The 19,737-nt window shown below is 30.6% G+C and overlaps 1 protein-coding gene across 1 annotated transcript in view; it reads right to left on the bottom strand.

The window, feature by feature from the left end:
- Positions 1-17,650, bottom strand: part of LOC127702393 (CD109 antigen-like) — a 40,826-nt gene extending 23,176 nt beyond the window's left edge. The window contains exons 1-17 of the mRNA XM_052206590.1: positions 17,584-17,650; positions 14,711-14,830; positions 13,830-14,013; positions 12,457-12,625; positions 12,081-12,151; positions 11,633-11,687; positions 10,608-10,681; positions 9,917-9,956; positions 8,920-9,004; positions 8,240-8,384; positions 6,424-6,669; positions 5,825-6,007; positions 4,972-5,142; positions 4,053-4,244; positions 2,969-3,118; positions 2,262-2,399; positions 1,287-1,335 (exon numbers count right to left, since the gene is read on the bottom strand). Coding sequence (XP_052062550.1) covers positions 1,287-1,335; positions 2,262-2,399; positions 2,969-3,118; positions 4,053-4,244; positions 4,972-5,142; positions 5,825-6,007; positions 6,424-6,669; positions 8,240-8,384; positions 8,920-9,004; positions 9,917-9,956; positions 10,608-10,681; positions 11,633-11,687; positions 12,081-12,151; positions 12,457-12,625; positions 13,830-14,013; positions 14,711-14,817 — 2,059 coding nt within the window. The 5' untranslated portion in view covers positions 14,818-14,830; positions 17,584-17,650. The remainder of the gene's footprint in view (positions 1-1,286; positions 1,336-2,261; positions 2,400-2,968; positions 3,119-4,052; positions 4,245-4,971; positions 5,143-5,824; positions 6,008-6,423; positions 6,670-8,239; positions 8,385-8,919; positions 9,005-9,916; positions 9,957-10,607; positions 10,682-11,632; positions 11,688-12,080; positions 12,152-12,456; positions 12,626-13,829; positions 14,014-14,710; positions 14,831-17,583) is intronic.
- Positions 17,651-19,737: the final 2,087 nt, after the last annotated feature.

Raw genomic sequence — 19,737 nt, 5'->3', positions numbered from 1 at the left:
GTACTGTAATCTGACTTTTAATGTGCTTTTATTTACACTTTCTGCACATTCAAAACAAGGAAGCTATGAAATTGCAAAAAATATAAATATCTTCAATCCTTTTAGATCTATGTTTGTTCTACTGATAAATGAGTAGAATGATATAATCTGGACTCTTCAGTCCAAAAAGAGTCAATTGTGATGTCATTGACATGATAGAATCAACAAAAGTATGCCAAAATAGCTTAACATAACCCATTTAACACATAGTCATTTCTAAATGATTCAAGTCCTTATCAAAAATTTATTTTATCCAAATTTACATCTTTGTATACTATATATTGTAGCAACATATCAAATTCATAAGACTTGACTCCCGTCTAAATATTACTTTTCTGATTCTTTTCTAAATATCGATGATAATGACAAGATCTCAAAATGAGGCTATGTTGGCAGACTTTGCAGTTTTGCATGAAATGCAAGAAGTTTGAAACCCTAAAGCAAATATATAAGAGTAAAGATACAAAGGAGTAAGACACAATTCAAACATTTAAATACTGAGGACCACCTCCGGGTGTGGGATTTTCTCGCTGCATTGAAGACCCATTGGTGGCCTTCGGCTGTTGTCTGCTCTATGGTCGGGTTGTTGTCTCTTTGACATATTCCCCATTTCCATTCTCAATTTTATGATATCTTCCAGACAAACCCCTTATGTACATCAGAAGGGAGTTAGTTAATAGATTTATACTTTTTGATTGTTGAATCCAAGGGGCCAAAAAATGTACTTATCCTAGCTACCTTTTCCTTTGAGTGTACTTTAATTTGCCATTTATATAAGTGATTAAAAGAGAGGAGAAGGATACCAAAGGGACAATTAAACTCACAAGTCAAAAATAAACTGACAATGCCATGGCTAAAAAAGTAAAAGACAAACAAACAACAGTACACAAAACACAACATAGAAAACTAAAGACTGAGCAACATGAACCCCACCAAAAACTCACAATGATAATTGTTTTTTTTAACTGAATTCCTGTATAACAGTTTTAATGAAAAAGATTTATGCATAAAAAACATGAAAATAAATATCATCAAATATTTATCAAAATTGCCGAAGAATGGCTGCATTGTTCTAACATCTCATTAAGAATTAGTAAGGAGCAAAGCCCTGACCCAGTAAGATAATGTTTACAGGTCTACATACACTTTTCAATAAGCTTTTCATGAGAAAGCCTGGAATAAAGCAAGATGTTTGGTACTTGATTTCTATATAAGCTGATATTTATTATATGTATTTGTATACTTACTAACAACTCTGGTGATCGTGACATCAGACAAAGCTACCAAACCAGATTGCTACAAAAAAACACGAACAATTGGTAATTAAATTTATTTCAGCTAGTAAAACCTGGACCCTTAATGTTTCTTGCTTATGATTTGTTAACAAATATGCTTAAATTCTAGATACTAAAGACACACATCCTCAAATCAGTGAAATCTCCAACAACAAATTGTTTAAGATATGTTACAACTAGAATGACTGCAATGTTATGCTAAGCATACCCCTACTCTTACTGCAAAGTATCAGAAAACAGAAAGTAGGTGTCAGACAGATCCCAAAAGTAATCAAAAGTTAAAACTTATCACTGCCAAGCTGCTGACAAAATATGAAGTCATTCTGTTCATTAGTACTGTAGAAATATGTGACATACAATTTTAACCTCATTCAACATATTGAAAAAATTCAAAGTATCGGCAAACAGGTATTAGTTGTGTGACTGATTCAAAATGTGCTCACAAGTTAATAAATATAGCATCACAAATATAACATCATTTCGTTCAGTGATACTAGAGAAATTAGTGAAAGTTTTTCTAGTTTCTGCAAAAAGGAGGTTAGTGTCTGATCGGATAAGTGGTTAATTTTACAACTCTCCAATGTCAAGCTGCTGACCAGGTATGAAGTCATCCTGTTTTGTATTACCTAAGAAAACTGCGATGGAATATTTGTTGGACAAACAGACAAATAGTAGAAGGAATGCAACAGCAAATTTTTAATCAATTATGATTGATTGTTGGGTGTTTAACACCACTTTCAGCACTATTGGCTATATCTGGACAGTAAATTTTTATTGGAGGAAACCAGAGTGCCCGGAGAGAAACAATGCCTTCGGCAGAAAAACCAACATTAATAGTCAAATAAGATTTGAGTCAACCTCACCTGCCACATGTTGGGTGAAATCTATAATGCATGTACATGAAAATATAAAGAATTTTTAACTTACAGAAAGGGTAGTGGTTGTATCAACTCCATGTCCAGTAGAAGTGAAAAATTTATATTCAAACTCTGTCTCACTCAATCTCCACAAGTGTTGCCATGCTCTTCTGTTGTCTCCATCATAGGAATTTAACTCATCAATCAACTACAAGGTTTGAGTAAAAACATCATGATTATCATTTAAAATGTAAATAATGACAAACACCACCAAAAATTCATTAGATAATTTGCATGTGATAATAACTATATTATTTCTTATTAATTAGATGAAATAAGAGTTTATCTTAGTAGAAAAAGGGGAGGTAATTCAATCATTTATTTATTATTCTTATTTTAATTGCAGAAAAGGTGAAAATATTTGTCTCTGAATGATTGCTTACAATTTATATACACCATTCATTGTGGCAGTCAATGACAAAGTAAGAAAAATGAAATTACTATTATCAAATCAATGATTACCATCTATATTTCCAGAATTATGACAAAATTTATGTTAATACTTCTAAAGAATGACAAAACTTTTTCTCCTGACCTTTTGATCTCAAGATTGTTCATAAGTCTAATTGTAGAGAATGGCCCCAAAAACGACAAACTTATGAGACTCATGCACAATGGCATGATAGAGATGGCCACAGAGGTTACAATGATCCTGAAATATTTTATAATCTCTATAGAACACCTCCAGTCACAAGCCCAGCTAGCACACCAACCTACCCTGTATTCTGTGAGTCCATCATTGATTCCTCTACTGTAGATATCCAGAGGCATTGCAGAGAAGGCCATATAAGATCCAGGGTCAGATTCTCCTCGAATCTCTACAGAATCTCTGGTAAAATCTTTACCAAGGTTAACCTCTGCTTTAACCTAAGATAAAAGAGATATAATTTGACATTTATTTTGAGTTTTTTATAAATAGTACTGTTAGAGTTTAGGTGCTTTGTCTGTGCTTGGTAGTATTACACATTCTTTTATGTTTGTTTTGTTCAATCTACTGATTAAGATAAAAACAATGGGAAGTTGAGATCCAAAAAACAAGTTTAACTCTGCCATATTTTCCTTTGATTGTCCTAAGTCAGAAAACTTGTCAGTAGTTGCCATATCTTAATTCTTAAATTTATTTATTTGGAGAATTGGGTGTAAATGTCAGATCTTAAATTGCTTTCTTTTTAATTCATTCCCAACTACAATAGACTCAGGATGATTAAGAGTTTGACATATTGTACGTACAGTTGTTTGTTGTTTTGATTATTTTTGTCACTGGGTTGCTGTCTCATTGAGGTTATCTTGTTTAATTCATTAAATCAAGAATGATAAACAAAAATTCAGGCTCAATGACTAATAATTATCATTACATTCATATTGAATAATTTAAAAAGAACAATTTTATTCATGTTTCTTGGTACCCCATATTTTTTTCATAAACTCATACTTATCTATTTTATCCAACTTTTTGAAATGGACATTTTCTTTTTTATATTACAATCAAACAAAGGAAAAGACATTGTTTTTTTTTTAAATTTTATCCAATTGTTCATTAATTTGTCTTTTTCTTTTTTCAAAAATATTAGGATTTAGAATAACATCCTTTTGATATTTGTAATATGAGTTCTACACAAATTCTTTGAATACAGATCAAGTTTTTTTACTTTTGTTTTGCAGGTTTTTAGTCTATTTGGGTATGTTCTTGAATGTTTTTCTGTGGGTTTTTTTTTTGTTTTAAACTTTTGGGGAGGGGTTTAGGGAGTTTTTGGGGAGGGGTGTTGGGAGCTTTTATTAAAAATCCAACATAAAAACTTACTGGATTAGCTCTCAGCCCACTGACATAGAAACTGATGCTGTCCATGACAATTTCTTCTGGCTGTCCTGAGACATAGTACACCACTAATCTTGCTGTAGGCACCATTTCTCTAGACAGAGCTATAGCAAACGACTTCCTCCTAGAAATCATTTCTAATTCTTCTCCAATGATGATATTTCCTTGGGCAATAACCTGTTAAAATAACCATAATATTATAAATAGACACATATGCAATCTTGGTAAAGAAAGCACCTCTGATAGTAATAAAAGACATCCAAACGGGCAAATAGACATAAATTAAAACATATTGGTACTATGACTTACATATTGTAAAATATTCCCTTTTTGTTATTAAGAATACAGAGGATAAAATAAAATATTTAGTATTATCTTATCAATTAATTTTCAATATTTTGAATGATCTTATTAAAATAAATCTTAAAGCCAAAAACTTAAATATAACCTGTATTTATGAAACGCTTTCAAGCCAAAAAGAAATTAAATGAATTAAGATAAAACATTTTTTCCCAGTCATGAACCTTTTTTTCAATATCAACTCTTCATATAATAATCGTGTTTGATTGTTACAAATCTTAAAATAATGGCCTTTAGCCTTCAACATTTTTTAGGATTGCTTTGACTAAAAATTTAGTTTTTGTGAGATTCAATTCTGAATTCATGGATTTAAGAAAATACAATTACAATGGAGATTTGATATCAGAGTTTAGACAAATTCTGCATACAATCCTATAGAAAATTTGAATATGTAAAGTACTTAAAATTAGTGGGTCATCTTTATCCATGCAATCCAGGAATATCAGAGACCTAAAAGACAAAAATCTAAGTAGTGGTACAATTACCAATACAAATAATAATAAAATTGACAGTATATATATATATAACTTTGACAATGTATTACCTGGTAGTAAATTCTAGGAATATAGTTAGTTGTTCTAACATGGAATATCATGTATTCATTTGCACTAGGATTCTTTGTAGATGTGGAAACAGTAATATAACTGTTACTTGGCGAGTAGTACCGAGTTGTCTTCATCTGTATTTCTGTATTTTGCTCATTATTGTATCTTGCCTGTAAAAACAAAGCATATTTACTTACAAATATCTAGAAAAACAATTTAAGACCATAGCTGATAAATTAAGGACTGTTTTATGTATCAACCTAAAATAATCAGTACAGTGAGTATAGGAAAGAGCGGAGTTTGCATTGTCACATAAATTTCAAATATTTCATCACACAATGACTGAAAATAGTAATTAAAGGGATAGAGGATATATTATGCAAATTTCTGTGAATCACATGTAAATAAATCAAATTCTAGTTAGTTAAATAATACTAAAGCTGATTCTAAAGTACAGTAAACTAACTTACTTTACAAGCATTTTATTTTTCCAGAGTAGAAAAATTATTGTGAATATGTAAAAATTGGATCTTCCCTTATTCAAAAATTTAGAAAAATAAATCACCATGTAGTCAGTCAGAAAGGGCTGAAAGCAAAAATAAAGATCTTCAAAGATAAGTTGGTTTACAGTATACATATGTCATTTTGGGACATTCATGCCAATTTAGGAAGGTTTCAACTAACAAGCTATTCATTTCATATCTGACTAATTGGTGTTAACACTACTTTCAGCACTATTGTGCAATTTGTGGCGGTCAGTTTTTATTGGTGGAGGAAGCCGGAGTGCCCAGAGAGAACCACCTACCCTTGGTAGGAAAACTGACAATCTCAGGATATATGCCTATTACTTACGAAAATATCCAGGCCTGTTATGCCATTATCTGTTATAGCTATATTAATTTCTGCTATTCCATTTGTTGGTGTTACTGGTGCTGGTGAGGCAACTGCACCTGTAGCACCTGATATAGGATTTACTGTAAAGTGAATAGGTTTCGCAGATTTAACTGCTGTTCCATCATAATGCATTGCTGCCACCTGCAGATTGAAAACAAAGCAAAATTTAAATTTTATTACAATTTCTCCAATGATCCTTATCAATTACACAAGTGATTTTTTTATTCATAAATTTAATTAGTACGCAAAAAATATTTAGTCATAACATCCATAATTGGAGCACTTTTAAAATACATTTCAATATTGGCTTGTTGATTTACCAATAAAAAAAATTACAGATAAAATTTATCACTTTATATTCCTGAGAGTCAAAATAAGTATAAAACAACCATTTTTGTTGGTTAGTTTTTTTAGATGAAAAGAAAAAAAGATTATATCAAATCAACATGAGAAATGTATGTTTGAACTAAATTATAGGGCAAAATAAGACATCATTGATAATTTTTTTTAAACTTTTCTTGCCCTGCAAATATGAAGAAAAAAAAGTTTATAAATACCTGAATACTCAGAGTAGAATCTGGTTTAAACGTCCTGACAATATCTCCAACCCACTGTAACCTTATCCTGGAACTGAATATTACAGTACTAGCGTAGCCTTCCTCCGTCATCATAAAGAACCAGTCATAAATACTGACATTAAACTGTAACTCAAAATCCTCTAATGTGACACACTGTGGGTAAAACCTTCTCACTTCCCGTCGTATTTCTTCCATGTTAAATTCAAAGAATATTGGTCCTTTTACCTATTAAATGTAAATCATAGAGTGGATTTCTTTCTACTACAATAATATGTTTATTTACTTTCCATTCCCAGGTTATTTCATTTGAGTTAATAGGTACCACACACTTTGACTAGATTTGGATCGTTTGATTTTCATAAAATTTTGACAAAATATACTAGTCAACAAAAGAAACGATACACAAGTTTGAACTCCCAATTTATCATAAAATATAATAAACAGGAAAAACTGTTAAATTATCCAATGAAAAATATTCATTTGTGAAGCAAATGCATATGATTAAAAGAATCTGACCAAATTGGAAAGTTAGAAAATACTGTGTTATTGAACACAGGGGTCAAATTTATTTTGCGGAAAATGACAAAAGTCTGCACTTAATTTCGAAGATGAGAATTAAGTATTCAAATATCTGCAAAGGCATTCAAAATTTTAAGCATACCATGTTTAAGTTTAAAGTTCTATTATCGATTTTTTTTAATTTTGGGTGAAAATACGATTTTCGAAATAACAAAAATTCCCAAAAAACAAATTCTTGTATTTGCCTTAAATCAATGGTTTTGATAAGAAAATAACACTCTGTAAATATTAGACCAATTGGGCAATTACTTACCTTGGTACAGTGTATCCAATTTCATTATACATGTATATGGAAAATACATTACCTTGTATCGTTTCTTTTGTTGACTAGTATATTTACTTTAAAGTGTTGACAAGAAAATAAAAGTTTCAAGAAATTTCAGCCACACAATTTACATGAATAATTTTATTGGACATTTATTTCGTTGTTGTCACATTAATGCATAGCATACATCGCCATTTATTCATAACTTGATATTTTGCAGATACCTTTATTACAACATAAAGTTAAAAACATAAAATCTCAAATTATTGAGATTAAAAGTCTAATTGATATTTTTAGCGTTAATTTCTATTACATATATGAAGTTATTCAATTATCCATTTGAAAAAAGCTGTGATATTTTGTTTCAATTCCATAGTTGTCTCATTGGCACTCTTACCACGTCTCCTTATTTTTAAATTTAAAATTTCCATCAACAGCTGATTCTTTCTCTTCAATTGATTACTGTGAATTCATTATTATTCGTTGGATACCAACTTTCTAGGGTAGAGGTGAACCACAGATTTAAATGTTCAAAGAATGACACATTTTCTATAAGGTTGTATGCAGACTTTGACAAAACCATGAAATTAAAATATCCATCGAAAATGCAAGTTTTCCTCAATCCACGAAAATTGGCATCCACGAAAATAAATGAATTCACAGTGTGTGATTTTTGTATTTTAAGGTAGACCAGTACTGTAAATTCAGAAATTATTGCATGTATTTATTATTGCGATTTTTGAAGAATGAACAAAAATGAGATTTTAAGTATTGTGATTTTAGGAAAAGCTACACAAAGCTATATGTACAAGATATCAGAATGCAAGTTCTTATTATTGCGATACTCAAGGAGTCGCATTATTCGCAATAATAAAAACCTCGCAATAATTTCTGAATTTACATTATATGTAAGAACTCAGAACTACTGCAGATAATAAATATCATACTTACATAAGGGTAAACTTGACGTAACATGACAGGAGTTATTTCAGACTTGTTGTAATATACTGTAGGATTCTGGTAACAAAGTGAACTTGGTGGGTATACACTAACAACAACTGTTCCATTTCCTTCTGTTGGGCGACCAGTGGTAAAACTTTATATAGAGAGAATAAAAAATAGTTTGATTATATTATGGTCTAACTTTTGAGCCATACAGGAACATATATAACAAGAATGTGTCCATAGTACACGGATGCCCCACTTGCACTATCATTTCTATGTTCAGTGGACCGTGAAATTGGGATTAAAACTCTAATTTGGCATTAAAATTAGAATGATCATTTCATAGGGAACATGTGTACTAAGTTTCAAGTTGATTGGACTTCAACTTCATCAAAAACTTTAACCTGAAGCAGGACAGACGGACAGACACACAACAGAACAGACTAAAAAACATAATGCCCCTAGGTGGGGCATAAAAAGAATAAATGAAAACTCCATTTATGATGCTTTCAAATGCCTTTATGATTCTACTCACTGAGTTTAAGAAGATTATCATAATTACTCTTATTTTCAGTCAACAACATGGAATACATTTTAACAAAAGTGACAAAAAATTAGATTTTGAAAATTCAGTACTCATAAAAATAACTATGAATTTATACTGATTTCATGCTCTTAAGACTTACTTTGCATTTACAATTCCTCCAATGGTTCTCTGATTGTCCATAATATATGGTTTGACTGTTACATTCACATCAAATCTTGGATCCCCTGAAATATCATGTACAAAAATATTCCCATTAATGAAACACACTTTATTCATTGAATAAGACCATATGAACCTTAGAAACGATGTAGTATATTATTAAATAGTTACTATAATACATTTTTGATGAAACTGGATCACATACCTAGTTCTACTGATTGTTACTAGATAAGCACATGAACAGAGTGAGACTATATCTAATGAAAAATTAGAGTAATAAGAGAGTAAAGTGACATATTAAGGTAGATTTTTTCCAACTACCCAAACCACTTGGTCAACATTATCATTTTAAGGATTAACAGTATGGATAATCATATGTTATGTTTTTAAGTCATAAATTAATACAAATTGTTATTATGGTCATCGTCAATAGGTCTCTTCAAATACATTACTGTTATTTCAGTTCTAATGCAATATTAAATAAACTGCTTCGCTGAGCGCAGCTAGATACGCCCGCAGAGGTCCAACCCTGAACAGTTGGGGTAAAAATGGACACAATATTCAAGCTTGATTCAGGTCTGAATTTGGATTGTAATTAAATATTTGACATATTATAGGTTTCTGAATAAATGTAGTCAAAGAACTTGAAATTGGTTATATGAATTGAATTTATAATATCCATAATATGTCCCGTAAACGGGCGTATAAAAAGTATATCAAAATAAAAAGATTTGAAATATTCAGAATTATAAGAAATCCAAAGCAATTGTGCAACATTATTGTCAATGACCACAACAACAACAGTGGAACTGAGAGCAGATGTAATTCAATCAAAAGTGCATTACATGTCATATTGCATTTGAATGATTAGTACTGAAAAAACTAAAATTTACTCATCTTCAAAGTTGAAGAATAATATATTTTTTTTTTAATAATTTTGCAATCGATACATCTTTTTTAAATATATTTAAACTTACAATATTCTTCTACTAAAAAGTACTGGTTGTATCTTGTTCCCTGGAGAATAAAAAAATATTAATGTTAAAGATTTCTGCAAAGTGTTTACAGCCTCAGATTGTGAGCGCAGATTACATAGTTAAATTAAAAAGAGTTTATTATCTTGTGATTATCAAACCTTTTCAGGTGGAAAACTTGGACAAAGGGAGATAACTCTTCAGATGAAAATAATGTGTGTTACTAAGAAGCTTAGTATGTATATATATGAAAAAGGTTGACACAAACATCCCAATGATTTTTAAGAGTTGTGCCCCTTAGCATAGCAGTCAAAATTTCAAAATTTGGAAAGATGTCTTAACAAAGACATAAATATGACAAAATAACTTCAGCAATTATAAAAAATTTCAGTCAAGTTGCAATTAAAAAAAAATTACTTTACAAAGACAGTTTCCAAATGTGAATGCAAAATATGATCTAATAAACATAGAACTCAGATTCCACATAAAATAACATAGCATGAAATTTTCCCAGTATATGTACATTACCTTTTTGATTTCTTAATACACATGAATTTAAAACAATTTTAATATTATGGCATGAAAATTTTAGTCTATTTTAGCTTTTGGATTTCTAAACATGGAGATGTATATTTAAAACATTGTCAACATTACTAAATATTGTAAATATAAATCTAAATATAAATATACGTACAAATGCATCTACAACTATGGACCAATTACCATAATTGGGCTGATCTGACAGTTCAAAACTCTGACTAACAAGACCTGTAAAAAAAGTGGAAATCTTTCATTTAAAATCATCTTGAACACAAATACATTCAATAGCTTCAGCAATAAAGTTAATCTGACCTCTCATTGCTTATGTTTAAAAGAAGAATTCATGCCACACTATAGTATATGAGCTGTGTCAGACAGAAATCGACCGTATGCAAGTGCATCTCTACATGTACATGTATAAGACTTTGATTGATTTTGGAACATTTAAATACGAAATAAAAGATGAATTTGGGTCTGTTTGGTAGGGTTTTTATATCAACTCTATTTTTAAACAGTTACAGACTTTGCATCAAGTTTTTTTTAAACCTGAAATAAGTTAACAGATGTATTGATATTCAGTTGCATAAGGTGGATTTCTATCCGATGCAGCTCATATATTAAAATAAGGAGATATGGTATGATTGTCAATGTATCACTCAGCCATATATTCATGAGCATTCCCCCAATTCAGGAACCTCATCAGTGGTTGTCTTTTGTCACATTTGAATATTTTTTTGGTGAATCTGTTGTTGATGGTAATTCTCTGATAGTTTTTGATCAATTTATTTACATTTTTTTTAGAACAGGGATGATTAAGAAGTTTTTGACAATCCCTCAATTTAAATAATAAGATTCAGTAGAAACTTCCTGGTTTGGGTAGGTTTTGTGACAGAGAAAACAATATTCTAACATTTTTGTCAATACTTCTCACAGTTTTACTCTGCTGCCTAATGGAATTTTCAATTCTTTTAAATTATTCCACATTGTTTACGGCCTTGTTCTAAAATCTTATAACTGACATATACATATCTAAAATACTTTACTTATCATGCTAATATGAAAGGACCGTACTTTTTTTAGGTTTAAGAGTTTGAAGATAACTTTCGGAATCAATGCTACATGTTGCAATCAAATTTCATAAGTGTATATTATTTTTTTTTCTCTTTTCTTCATTTTTACCTCCTGCATTTGTCTGTACAGCCAACCATCTTCTTACAGGAAAACCTGTTGGATCCTAAAACAAATATAATTATATCAATGTAGTAAGTAGTATGATCTCATCATCATTACTTTTTACTGAACACAAATCGAAAAAAATTATAAAGCTGGCAAAGCATGTGGTTGGTATGGAGTCTGAAAAATGTGTCCTGGTAGGATGATTCATCTTCCTGCAGACTACTTTGAAAGTTAGCATGTTGAAAATCTGACTCTGCATGTTTGTTTTAAAAAAAGAAGGGTATATTCATATTCAATTAACCATATCTTCCTGATTACATGTAATATTTGCTGTAAGGTGTTCAGCAGTCATAAATATCTTATAAAAATAGTTTTCAATGGGTAACATTCTCCTAGATTTAGTGGGTACTATGAAAATTAGTATAAGTTATATATATATATCTTTACTTACATGAACATATATGGTCATACTCCCATATTTTGGCATTAAATTTGGTAAGATTGGTACCACTCTGAAATGCACTGAAATAAGAAAAAAACATAATTTCTTGAAAATAATGCTTATCAATACCAAATACTGTACACAAACTTATTTTTCATTGTTGCTTTTTATCATGCTGAGCGCTTCCTAAATTTTTATAATTTTGTCGATCTTATCAGGTACTTTTTGTTCTTTTTGGCACTTTTACTCTAAATATATTACATTTGAAACTTTTGGATTTCCAATACTTGATTTTGAGCACCACATTTTCTATAAATACACATATGGTTTATCTGTAACTTGTAATTTTGTTTGGTCATTATATTTTACTTCTAGATCTACTTACCTGTCTGACTTTGTCTATAAATAGGTTTACTGAGCTGTATCAACAATGAAGCCTGTTTAGGGCTAAATTCTAATCTGGTCTCGTTGAAAAATATATTCCCACTATTACTTCCATATTCACTGCCTTCCACTCTTAAAATATAATTTCCTTCTTGAGCATTGCCAGGCATCTAAAAGAAAAATATTTTTATTTAAATTTGTATAAATAATTTCTTTCACTCCTGCATTTCAGGACAGCCATATATTGCACATTTCCATAAAATTTGCTTGATCCCAATTTTGATTGATGGATCTCTTATGTCATTTTGATAAATGTATCATTGTCCCATCCTAAAGAATAAAAAAAGTAAACACTGTTTAAGGGTGTATAGGCAAACAAAATTCACTGTTAAATTTTATTTCTACCAACTCTTTTGTGAAGAGGTCCATTCATATTAGTAATTACAAATATGTAAAACATGTATTGATATAGGGTTCTAATTTGTTACCAGGTCAGAAATTTAAATTTAAAATGTTGTGTAAGTAATTTTGGTATTCAAACATTGTATGTTAAACAGGAATTTCAAAATATCATAAACCAACTTTATCTATGTAAATCAAATTTTTTTGCTTTAAGCCCTGCTTACCAACATCACAATTTTCTAATTTTTGCTATGTATATTTTTAAGATAAGGTTCTAGTTTGACATCATTGTGACGATTTATATTGCCGTTATTTTCTTAGAGAAAATTGCAAAAATTAGTTTGTTACATGTAAGTACACATTTTACTTGGAAAGTATTGCATAGAACAGTTTTTAACATCAGAATCATGCTAACTCTTTAAAATTACTTTTAATGAAAGATAGATCTTTGGAGATTTTAGTGTAAAAATAGTTAAAACTTTGACCTTTTTGAAAATCCAAATGTTCATGGTTTGCTTCAAGGGATTTAACAATGCTCCATTTCTCTGTTATTTTTGTGCTTTGTTGTAATGTTACACATTATCAAACATTTTGAGATTGGCATAATAATAAGCAAAACAGAAAGTGGAAAGAAGTGTTGTCAGATTCAAGTAGCGGATCCAGGGGGTGTTCCGGGGTTGGAAATCCCACCTTTTTTTTGACGATCAATGCTTTTGAATAGGGAAATATGGTTGAACCCACCCCTGGATTCTCCATATTAACTAATAGTGGACACAATGTCTGTATTTCAATCTGACAAATTGTTTGAAAATTATTTTTTAATCAGATTTTTCAGATCTTTAAATATTAACTTAAGAAGTTTTGTTTTAAACTATTGAATTAATTTCTTTTCTATTGATATATAAAAATACATAAAATATAGTAAAGAACACATTTCAAAATTTTAATGTATGAAATTTAAAAATTAGATACCCTCATTTGCATTATTCTGCTTCCTGGACGATCGAACATTAATTCCGATCCTGCATACATCACTTTTCCTTCAACCACGGATATCTTTACATTAACTTGCTGATATTCTAGACGCAGAATAGTCACAAAGACTTGAATGACCATACTTGGCCTGATTCTTTTTGGCGCCACCACCAGGAAGGTGCTATAAATAGAAAGAAAAAAATGTTCATTTGTTCAACAAATAAAAGAGAAAATATTAAATCCAATATAAACAAGGGGCCCTAATCTAGAAGAACCTAAGGTGCTTTAAAAAATAAATTATCTTACATTGGTTCACCAATTAAAAAAGAACAAAAATTCCAATAAAGACAGAGTTTGGTCATTTGAAATATTTCAGAAAATCCAGCATTACAAACAGGGAAACAGTTAACAAATCTTACAATGAATTAAAGTCCTGAAACATGTATCTTCCTTCTGTTTGACTTTCAATATTTTCTAATCTTAGGAACAACACTTTTATTGCTGTTCTTAATCTCAATGTCATAGCGAAGCAAAACATTATACCTCAGTGCAAGATCAAAATGCTCCTCTTTGACTGTCAAAATGACTAAATCAGCTATCTTAGTATAACAGAGATGCCAGTTTTTGCTGCTTGTGCTAAAACATTACTTGGTAAATTCAGTAGTAAAGTCCAAGGTTCTTAACTGTATACCAAAATAAAACTGCATTGTTCAAATGTCTTTTTAGTTTTTAGTGTTGCTGGGCTTAATGCCTCTTGTTTTATACCCCACACATTTGTTCTATTCACATATTGTGAAATTCTCATCTATACAGAAAATTTTCCCTTAAACCATGCTTATTTTCAAAATGATTAAGACATAAAAAGAAATATAACTTACGGGGCTCTATCCATCTTGTATCCATCAGTGTTTGTTATAACAGTGTCTCTTGTTTGTGTCCATCCTGTCTGCACCAGGACAGACAGAAGCAATAGGTATACCAGCATTTTATGAAAACATCTAAAATTTGAAATGTACATGTATTATAATTTAGTAATTTATGTCATACAGAGAAATTTCATGTTATTCCAAACAATTAATAAAATTTTTTGAAATGTATGCACCACTGTGGAAGTCTAATTTTTCTGTCTAGTAAAGTAAGTGGTTATTATATAATACACATTTATGAGAATTGCCCCAACTTGATTCACCCTTACTATTTGAGATTAAACAATAGGATTAATGGAAATAATCGAAGCCTTTCGACGAGATTGACAATTCAAAAGACCTGTCTTGAACAAAATGATGAGGCACGTAATAAAGCCTTCCCATTGCCATGAAAAAGGGAATTATAGTTATCTCGTAGTGATCCATTGCAAACTCATACCACTAAAAGCAAACTCGTACCACGGTTAATTTGTACCATTGCAAACTCGTACCAACTTATGTAAAATGGTGTTAAATGTTGAATATATATTTAATTTTAACTAAATAACTTATGTCTGTAAAAAGTATATAATTTGAAAGTCACAATGACAAATGATTGTTCCTTGGCTAATTGGATGAAAAAACAAAGAGTTAGTTTGTTTTAATGTTTTTTGTGTCATGTTTAATTGTGTCTTGACTAGTATCCATGAGAAAGTAACAAAGAATAAGTTTAATTTTGGTGCTTAATTGCCGGCAATTTCATCAACCTTCTTGTACATGTAATCAACAAAACATCAAGTATTACGCTATAATTTGTTCAAACACATACACCAGATTATATACACCAGATTATGATTCAACAATTTCATCAACATTAACATACACAAACTATTACACAATAAATATTAAAATGTTCTCACTATCCCATAGCATTAAAGTGTGAGAAATGGGTCTTTGCGATGACTAAGTATTATGAACTTGTATTTTGATAAAAGACATTATTCAATTATTTCCAAGCTATCAAATTAAATAACACCAATCATAATTTAATTAACTACAGACATAATCATACAATTACAGGAATGTAATTTATTAATTAGAATGGTAATTAATAGAAAGTAATTTGTAAGATAACAAACAATTCAATTTTAAGTCTATGATACTAGTAATTAAGAAATTCAAGGAAATCTTTTTACTGATATTAGTTTGCATGGTACGAGTTTACATTGGTACAAGTTGACTTATAGTGGAACGAGTTGACAAAGTACGAGTTTGCAATGGTACGAGTTGACTTGGTACGAGTTTGCAATGGTACGAGTTGACTTGCTTCCAAAAAAGGGTATAAAACACTATAGGAAAAACACTTTCAAGAAACAGTGGCATGTGGGCATGATACCATCAATTGGTAAAAGGGGATGATGCCACAATATGCTATCTTGCTTTAAATTAAGATCTTTCTATGCTTCTGTACCTATGAAATAAACATTGGCAATCATACCAGATCTCCTTATTTTTACATATAGATGTATTTTTGATTATTAAATGATATGAGCAAATCAGCCCTAATATGGTTAAATCAGCATGTGCAATACTGATGATGTTGCCCTGTCGATATAAATCAAGAGTTAATATTGCTTTTTCAGACAGGGCCAATACGGAAAAAACAGGACCAATGCGGAAAAAAAGCTGTATTGGCCCATGGGCTAATACGGAACGTTCACTTCCGGTTTCAATTTTCTTACGCCTTACTTAACTTGGGACGTATCGTTATGCATAAAAAAACATTTGCATTATATTGTTTTAACTTAAAATCATAAAATAAAAAGTTTAAATGATGTTCAGTGTTTTGAAACTTCTTGAATTTTCACAGCCTTTTCGAGTACGACTTTCGATTGTTGACACTGTTTCATTTCCGTTGATCAATCATCAGAACGCAGACGATCCAAGAGTAAGAAAAAATAAACTGTCTGATTTATTCTTCCCAGCTACTTTATATTTGCTAGATAAAATGAATTGTAATAGCATAATATTAAGTACTTTGACGAGAATTCAGAAATTACATCTGACAATGTTGACAAAAAATCCATGGACGTGAATGCGAAAAGACGAAGTTCAGATATGAAATTCTGTATCTTCTTCATGGTAAGTTTCTTCGTGTATTCTAATTATAAGAATTAAAATCATTTAATAAAAGTGTTATGAACTGGCTGTTTCTGTATTGGCCCTCTTATAGATTCTCAATCAGCTGTATTAATTGGCCCTCGACTCTTCGAGTCTCTGGTCCAATACAGCTAACCTGGAATCTATAACAGGGCCAATACAGAAACAGCCAGTTAATAACACTATAGTAACTCCCCAAAATAATCTGTATTTGAATTTTCCTTGGAGTTCAGTATTTTGTTATTCAACTGTTTCTGTCAAAAAAATCACCCACAATAGTGATATTTAACTGAATAACATGTTTAACACAGTATTATTGTCAAAAACTACTAATTTCTGATTAAATGAACTCCAGGAAGTAAACCGGAAGTGCCTTTTCTCAGGTGAAACCTGCTAATAACATTTATTTAAACTATCACCTGTTCTAATTAAGTGTTTCAAACTGAGATATTTAACTAAATACAATTATCCTTCGTTGCAACGATAATAATAACATGCCACTGTTATTATTGTGATTAATTCTACGGAAATGGCGGTTCAGTTATATACATTTCAAAAAGCACACCTGTAAACACAGGTGAACAGGATAACTACAGGTGTATGGATTTTTTTTTCTCTATAATGACTTTCATTGTTCTATACAAGATATATTTTAAATTGAAAATAGTCTTCAAAGACGTACTCACCTGTAAGAGTTTTCTAGTTTTCGGTTACGAATACCTGAGTTGTGACTAAAAGGTCAAGGTAAAATGCAGCCTCGTTTCAATTTTCCTTCGGAATTTCCAGGTCCAGTCAGAGTAAAAAATACGCGCGAAATTTGATTTTGTACGAGGATGGCATTTGATTTTGGTAACGTACATTTGAAAAATAGATACAAAAAGAGCACTTTTTAAAACTGAAAACAGATCAAATGGAGGAAATATGCATCTTTGATGAGTTTTAATGTAACAGTTATATCAGAAGTGAGAGTCTGGATGGGGCTTCTTAATTTCTGTATTCTTTAATTTTTTATACCATTTTTCTCTATTCTTTATAAATTTTGCATGTTATTCTCTATTCTTTATATTTTAGCACTCCACTATTCTCCATTCTTATTTTTTTGGCCCGTTTTTTTGCAAATTTTGCCCATTATTCTCTATTCTGTAAACCCCATCCATAATATATTGTTAGTATAATTGACCCAGCTAGTAAAATAATCTTGGACTATTATACTAACGTAAGTATAATAGTCCCAGATTAAATGGACTTCTGGTAATAGTTTATACACCACAGTACAGTAGTGAATAAAAATGTTACAAAGTTCAAGTCGTAAAAAATCCACCTATTAGAAAAATATTCATAGTGTGACCAATAGCTGGTTCAATCCGCTTCATTTTGACTCTGCTTGATAAGGCAATATCTGTTTTTTTTTTAATTTTCTAAAGTAAACTTAAGAACTTGAGATTATCTACACACATCTGGGAATAGAGTATTGACTAGTCAATATATCATGTTCCATCATACATCAAGTTACTATGATTTATATAACCATTATGAACACCCTCGTTTAATGACCTTGTTTTTAATAATAAACAAGTTCAATTAAGGAAAGTTCAGGAGTGGGAACTCACTGTCTTTTGATTTCTTTAGTTACCTTAAAAATCATTTTATCTGAATTATTTAATTTACTCCTAAAGATACAAAAAAAAACAAACGATCTCTTGCACAGCCACAACCCTCAAACACCCTTTCAAAACGTTATTGGATCAGCGTTTTATTTAGTCATGCAGATACGAAGTTTAGCATCTCAACCCAAATTGCCAACTGTGAGCTCTCTATATTTTGTCCTCACTTGGTATTTGATTCCTGCTAGTTTCATGATAACAAGTCCCTTTTAACACAATTACAAGATATTATCATTATGAACACAGAATAAATCGAATGAGTGAGACGGAGCGGTATTGGCTTAAAAAACTAATTTGCAGCAACTTTAGGGTGGTTCTCATGTGACTTGTTGCAAGTAAGCATATCTGACCCTACCAAAATAATCTCATTGGTAGATTTTCTATCCAACCCTTCCTCCATATGGATAAAAATTAACTTATTGATTTATTGGTGAATTTATTCCCTTCCCAAATTCGACGGAGATTTTTCGCTACTAGACATTGAATAAGAAAACAATAACATGTAGTCATACTTTTAAAGAGAGGAGCAATATACCATAGAATATCCAAACTCTTAAGTCGGTGACAAACTGACAACGACATACATGGCAAAACACGAAAAAAGAACAAAAGACAAACAGTATACAAAACTAACGACTGAGCAACACTAACCCCATGGGGGTGATCTTAGGTGCTACGTGATATGAGAATATCTGTCGTTTACTTGCTAGTCACAACCTTGTTAGACGGAGTGAACAGTATGTCAGTACTTTTAATACTGCAATTTTAACAGTTTGTGAAGGTAAAAGTTGTAAAAAAGCAAACACTTCCTTTGCATTAAAATCCACATACTGTATATTGAAGAATGATGAGGTGATTTTTAACTACTCTTCATTGAAGATCCAAAATCAGAAAATTAAATTTTGTCGAAAATTTCTGGAATTTTATAATGGAAGATGAATGTATAAAATCTGAGACTACGTAACTATACCAGTGATAGAATGAAATTTCAAAGATAAAAAAAGACCAACATCATAATTTTTCAAACAATATTGCATATGTTACATGATTTTGTACATGTAGTAATATTTAGCACCAAAGAACACCCCATAACACATCTTTGTATCGGAATGACAATTTACGCCTGCTTAAATATTCGTTTTCATGAAGAATGTGAATTTTAGTGAAAAAAATAAA

The sequence above is a fragment of the Mytilus californianus genome, unplaced genomic scaffold (genome assembly GCF_021869535.1).
Source record: "Mytilus californianus isolate M0D057914Y unplaced genomic scaffold, xbMytCali1.0.p SCAF_5, whole genome shotgun sequence".
In the NCBI taxonomy this organism is placed as follows: Eukaryota; Metazoa; Mollusca; class Bivalvia; order Mytilida; family Mytilidae; genus Mytilus; species Mytilus californianus.
Note: the sequence above shows the minus strand (reverse complement) of the source record. Positions and strands in the feature narration are given on the sequence as shown.